The sequence below is a fragment of the Dromiciops gliroides genome, chromosome 3 (genome assembly GCF_019393635.1).
Source record: "Dromiciops gliroides isolate mDroGli1 chromosome 3, mDroGli1.pri, whole genome shotgun sequence".
Lineage (NCBI taxonomy): Eukaryota > Metazoa > Chordata > Mammalia > Microbiotheria > Microbiotheriidae > Dromiciops > Dromiciops gliroides.
The window spans coordinates 570,097,027-570,103,279 of NC_057863.1; the positions used below are offsets into that span (position 1 = coordinate 570,097,027).

Sequence of the window (6,253 nt, forward strand, 5' to 3'; positions counted from 1 at the left end):
TCTGCTTTATCATCTGAGCACACATATCTAAGCTAGTGAATGAATCCCTGGGGATGAGAAAAACCCAAAACTGTGGGCCTTGATGAAAAGGAAAAAGGATGACGGTTCTTACTCGAGACCTTCATAATAGATAAACATGCCGAGGCTGCACAGATTATGTGAAGCAAGCAGAAGAAAGCCAAATGAACATCAGCGGGGCTCTTTCTGTGGCCTTTGGATTCTGAGTTGCTAGGATACCAGAGCATCTGATGAGAAGATCTGGGGGCAGCCTGCATGAGGCACCCCCTCCAGAGCCCTTGAATACAGGAGTCCCTTGTGTCAGTTTTGAGGCTGGGCCAGGCGAGAGGGAAAAAAACAACCCTTATCTCACTGAGAGGCAGCAAAATTGCCACACTGACCAACCCCCACTCCTGTGAAAAGGAAATAGAAGCCAGAGTAATTGCAAGAGTGACCACACACACTTCCTTCAGACCTTCTCTGAGGTCTCTCCCTCCCTCTGTTTGTGACATTCACTGGCCGAGATCAGATCGGCTCCATGGGACACTTGAAACTGAAGCCTGGAGGAGAAATTGCCTATTACTGCTTAACTAGATGGAGGTAATTTTTCTTTGTCTGTTCTGGTGGTCAGGGGCTGAAGAGAAAGACACAGCTGCTCAGTATTTGCCTTTTGTTTCTTCTTTAGGGCAATGGAATAGTTCATTTGTACATGCTGACTCATTTGATCCTCACAAGACCCTTGTGAGATAGATGCTATCATTACCTTCATTTTACAGATGAAAAGTCAAGTGACTCATCCAGGGTCATACAGCTAGTAAGTGGACCCTCTTGGTGTCAAAGGCTTTTCAGAATTTCTAACTCAGGGTTTTTTGGGGATGTCTCACCTTAAATGTTTGGGTTGAAAAACAAACCCATCAACAGTACCACCCCCCCAGAAACAAAAAATTTGCTGTGTTATGTTTTGGACATATTTTCAGAATTTTCCAATGTATTGTTCAGTTATGCTGATTCCCTCCCCCCCCCCCCTTAAAAATACCATTTGTCATATGGAGTGGCTCTCTGGGAAGGCAAGGAAGAGGGATACTTGGGATGTCTATGGTGATGTTAGAAATAAAAAATATCAATTAAAAAAATACTTGCTTAGAGATCATAGATCCAGGGGTGGAAGGGATCTTACAGGTCATCTGATGTCAACCCCCTCCCCTCACTATTGTTCAGGGGAGGAGGAAACTCAATCCCAGGGAAATTAAAGGATTCATCCAAGGTCAGAGAGGGAATACTTTTCAGAGATAGAATTTGAACCCCAACAGCAAGTTGTTTTTATACTGTATTATGAAAGGTAATTATCTAAGGATGGTGATCTTAGGCTGATCACACCATAAATTTAGAACTGGAAGGAACTAGAGAGGTCACCTCCCCCACCTCATTTTTGAGATGAGAAAACTGCAGCTCTGAAAGGTTGTGATTTGACCAAGGTTATGTAGGGAGTAAGAAGCAAGTAGCAGAGCCAGGGAATGTTTGTACCATTTGGGGCACACGTTTTCCCACCCTCTGTTAATAAGTTAATAGTATTTGTTGAAAATCTCATTTACCAGAGCTCGAATAGAGGAAATTACAAGGGCAGCAGAAGATGGTGTTTGGGCTATCTCTTTCATTCTGATTAATGAGCCCAGGGGATTCCTTGAGTTTGAGTTTAAGGAGGAAAACCAAAGTTAGCATCATGGGAGAGCAAGAATGGAAGCGGCAGCTCAGGGTTTTTCACTAACCCACTAACCAAGGCTATCACAACCACATAATAAACAATTGCATTTGCTTTTTTGTTTTCATCTCTAAAGAATGGCAGGGCAGGCTGTGTTTATTTTTGTTGGGAAGGTGGGGGTTAGGCATTTATTCTTCTATGAAGCAATCTCCCTGAAGAAAAGGTCAGTGGGTGTTGACCCACCAGTTCTCGGTTTTTCCTCCCCTCGGTGACATTTATCTGCTGAGATCAGCTCAGCTCTGGGGAGACTTGAAACTGAAGTGGCACATCCTCACTTCCTGATTCTGGGGGAGTCATTTCAACAAACCTAGGTTCTAAGCTACTTCCTGTTTTCTACCTGTGAAAATATGGAAGATCTTGCTACTCTAGGGGGTGGAAACACTTTTGTGAGCTTGCTGAAGGTCAATTCAATTCAACAAGCATATATTAAGCATATATGTTTTATATGTATGATATATATGCTTTTTCTCTCCATACACACACACACACACACACACACACACACATATATATATATATATATACCATGTGTCAGGTACTGTTAGGTGCCGGAGATATGAGAGAAACAAAAGTCAGCATGTGTACGTATGCAAAATAAATATAGAGCCATTGAGTTAAGAAGCTGGGGAGCCCTAACCCCTGGGCATGTTGGAAAGGCCTCTTGCAGGAGTGGGTGTTTAACTGAGCCTTGAAATCAGCTAAGGGAGGGGAGGGAGAAAAGCATTCCAAGAATAGGTACAGTCTATGGAAAGACACAAGGCAGAGATAGGATGTCATGAAGACAGCAGTAAGTAGTCCAGTTTGACTGGAAGATGAGTAGATGAGTAATCAGTCTGGAAGGATAGACTTGAGCCAGATTATGAAATGCCCTAAGTACCCAACATCCAGAAAGGAATAAATAGTCTCCATCTGGAAAGCAATAGTCAATTTCTATTGTTTTGTTTTTTTCCCCTCTAGGATTTAGCCAGTGACCAAGATGGGTAACCTGAACTTCAAAGGTCAACACAAGGAGCAACCACGGGTGGTGATAATGGGCCTGGACTCTGCTGGCAAGACCACCCTCCTCTACAAACTGAAGAACAACCAGCAAGTGGACACCTATCCCACTGTGGGCTTTAATGTTGAGTCTTTGGAAGCATCAAAGCATGGGTCCCTGACTCTTTGGGATGTGGGGGGTCAGGACCAACTCCGGTCCAGCTGGAAGGAATATTTAGAGGATACTGACTCCCTTGTCTATGTGCTGGACAGTACAGATGAAGACCGGCTGCCTGAGGCTACAGCTGAGCTGGAAAATGTCTTGAATAATGCTCACATGACTGGTGTCCCTTTTTTGGTCCTAGCCAATAAGCAGGAGGTACCTGGGGCCCTGACTCTGCTGGAGATTAGGGATAGGATGCACCTGGAACGATTCAATGACCGGTCTTGGGAGCTTCGGGGATGCAGTGCCCTAACAGGTGAGGGGCTAAAAGAAGCCCAGATGGCTCTGGACAGACTTCTTCAGTCCCGAAAGCAGATATGCCTCTACAGTATGAGAGTGAATGGAGAGAGGAAGAAATCTTGACTGATTAGAAATATAATTGACTAAGAACTAGGGAAACTAAGTGGCCTCAAAAGACTTAAGAACTCTGATCAATGCGATGAACAAACATGATTGCAGTGGACCAATGATGAAGAACCGTAAACCCCTCTTGGCAAAGAAGTGATGCTCTAAACACGCAGAATGAATGCATTTTGGGAAATAGCCAACCTGAGAAATTGTTTTGCTTGACTATGGATATTTATTACAAGCGTTTCCCCCCCCCCTGCCTTTTTTTTTTTCTTTTTCCAGTAAGGAGGGGGAAGTGGGAACGAGAGAATCGCTGTAAATGAAACCCCCCCCCAAAACTTTAAAAAATAAAAAGCTGGGGGAACCAACGAATCATTAGTAAGTCTGAACATAACACCTTATCAGTCAAGAAATTACTTTGTTCCTGGAGATCATATTTGTTTTCACAATAATTTATTCTCACTTGTATTTCTAAAGTAACCAGAGTAAAATAGCACAACAAACAACAACAATTCTCCTCTATCTCCTCCCTTAAAATAAACAACCAGCTACTTAATTGGTTCTTTATAATCTCACCACTTAGAAATGAAGGTATTTTCAGTCTTGCTTTTCTTTTCAACATTCTTTTGATGTTCTGTAACTTCAAAGAGTTTTGAATAAGAAACCCCAGATTTGGGGCAGCTAGGTGGCACAGTGGATAGAGCACCGGCCCTGGAGTCAGGAGTACCTCAGTTCAAATCTGGCCTCAGACACTTAACACTTACTAGCTGTGTGACCCTGGGCAAGTCACTTAACCCCAATTGCCCCATTAAAAAAAAAAAAAAGAAACACCAAATATTTTCAAACCCATCAAACCAATGTAAGGTCTTCTTTTGTCTACCCTCAGTGGCCTTTTAAACTTCTAGTTGACTTGGCACAAACTTCAACATTCTATTGGAGCTATGGCTGGAGGAAGATGACTGGAGTGCATCATGGTGCACCTTAATATGGGCAATATTAATTAGGAGCTCAGGGCACCAGGGGAGGAAAAAGAATACTGGGGAGGAGGCAGAATGGAACCCAATAGCATTTTAGGCAGATGGCCAGAGGACCAGATAACTTCTAAGATCCCTTCCAGTTCTAAATCCATGGTCTCATTGAAGCCCCACTTTGTGTGGCTAGAGAATTTAAGATAGCTTTTTTCTCTTTAAAGTCCAAGGTAACTGGTCTCACAATTTTAATATTTGTCCTTTCTCCTTGCTGTTTTTGGGAGCTAGTTATGCCAAATATTAATGGAATCCATAAGCTCAGAGGCTCCAAGATGGGAAGAAATCTTCTTCCTTTCCTTAGTCACTAAGCAGAGACCAACCTCTTTGATCCTTTGTACCCTCTGGGGGAAAAAAACAACCAAACAACTCACCTAGCCACTGCTGTTCCTCTTAGCCGTCTCTTTATAGCAAACACTCACTCATAGTAGGTAACTCCCAAAGGGTAAAAGATGCTGGTTTTTGAGGTAGGAGTAAGGTGGAGGAACCAGAGAGTGGATAAATGAGTCAGGTCCAACAAAGCTATAAAACAGGTACATTCAAACAAACAGAAAGTTCTTTTCAAGCAGATCACTCCTTAAGAAGATCCATGAGCCAGACAAAGCTCCAATGGCACCCAAGGTAGCAGCACCTTTTCTTTGCAACAGGCTCCCATTCCTGCTGCATGCCCATACCCTTGAACCCCTTTCCACAGAGCTCCAGTGTTTCCAAGCTTCCTGGTCCAATGAAGCTCCTGCCTTTTAGTAATCTTCAGTCTCTCCTTCTAGCTGACAAGGCCACACTTTCCAGGTGTTCCCTTCCAACTCTACCTCTGACACACATGTGCTGTGTGATCCTGGGCAAATCACTTATAGTCTCAGTTCTTTAAGATTACAAGTGATGGAATAGGTGCACATCTGTATGGATAGAGGAAGTTTCTCCACCAGTAGTTCTCAGTGGCAGTGAAATCATGGGTCCACTCAAAAAAACACTGGGGGAGTGCCTCTAATTACAGGGATGCTGAGGGGTCATACCCTGGGCTAACCTTGGAAATGTGTCCATTCCTCCCCTTCCCCCCGACCCCGTCATGCCACAGCTTTGAGCTTGAGGACTTCCAGACTTTTCTTAATAGTTCTTTAGTTCTCCTTTTCTTTATAGAGGCTCAGAAATGTTGTGAAAGTGTTCACTTCTCCTTCTAGCAGAGGGAAAATAGAGGATCATGTGTGAGAAGTTCTGAAGATTAATTGGATAACAATTTGACTACTGCTTGAAATAGCAGTAGTCAAAGAAACAACACAAAATTCTAATTGGAAGAGAAATTAAAGGTCCTATGTAGGCTGACTTCCCTTCTTCTATAATATCTCTGACAGGCAGTTTGTGTGATGATTTTTTTCTCTCTCCCTCTCTCTACTTAATTGGGGGGGAAAATAACCTGATGATCTGAGCATTTAGATGTATTTTCTGATGCCTTACTATCACCTGTATGTGTTCAGCTACAGACCCTCAAGGGAGAAATGTTCTTTAATTTCATTTCTAAGATGTACCTAACTTAATTAAATAATTCGGTGTTCAATCAGAATTGTAAATTGTATTAAGTGTGATCGTTTCACAGGGAAGCCCCAGAAGAAAGAAACAATGTGGGGTAAATGTCAGGATGATCCTGCTCTTCTTGTCTCCTCTCCTTAGAAGTTAGGCTAGGTGGCATAGTGGATAGAACACCAGCCCTGGAGTCAGGAGGACCTGAGTTCAAATGCAGCCTCAGACGCTTAACATTTACTAGCTGTGTGACCCTGGGCAAGTCACTTAACCACAATTGCCTCACTAAAAAAAAAAGAAGAAGTTAGGCTGGTCCTAAGCCACTCTAATCTTCAGACCCTCCCACCCTGCCCTTTCAGGACCCTCCACCTATGTCTCTGAATACATGGTGATTCTTCTAAATCTGGATTC

At 43.1% G+C, this 6,253-nt stretch overlaps 1 protein-coding gene across 2 annotated transcripts; it reads left to right on the plus strand.

Annotated features, from left to right (window-relative positions):
* Window positions 1-381: 381 nt before the first annotated feature.
* Window positions 382-5,885, plus strand: ARL11 (ADP ribosylation factor like GTPase 11). Of its 2 annotated transcripts, XM_043998105.1 has the most exons (3): window positions 382-597; window positions 683-811; window positions 2,714-5,885. In XM_043998105.1, exon 3 carries the CDS (start codon window positions 2,733-2,735, stop codon window positions 3,315-3,317), a length of 585 nt encoding a protein of 194 aa, XP_043854040.1. In that variant the 5' UTR covers window positions 382-597; window positions 683-811; window positions 2,714-2,732; the 3' UTR covers window positions 3,318-5,885. The 2 variants fall into 2 exon arrangements, with proteins under 2 accessions (XP_043854040.1, XP_043854039.1); XM_043998104.1 differs by lacking the exon at window positions 683-811 and having other exon boundaries at window positions 385-597.
* The last annotated feature ends 368 nt before the right edge of the window (window positions 5,886-6,253 follow it).

What these genes read in the sequence shown, in the direction of transcription:
- ARL11 (XM_043998105.1), top strand. Translation starts at nt 2,733, where the DNA reads ATGGGTAACCTGAACTTCAAAGGTCAACACAAGGAGCAACCACGGGTG.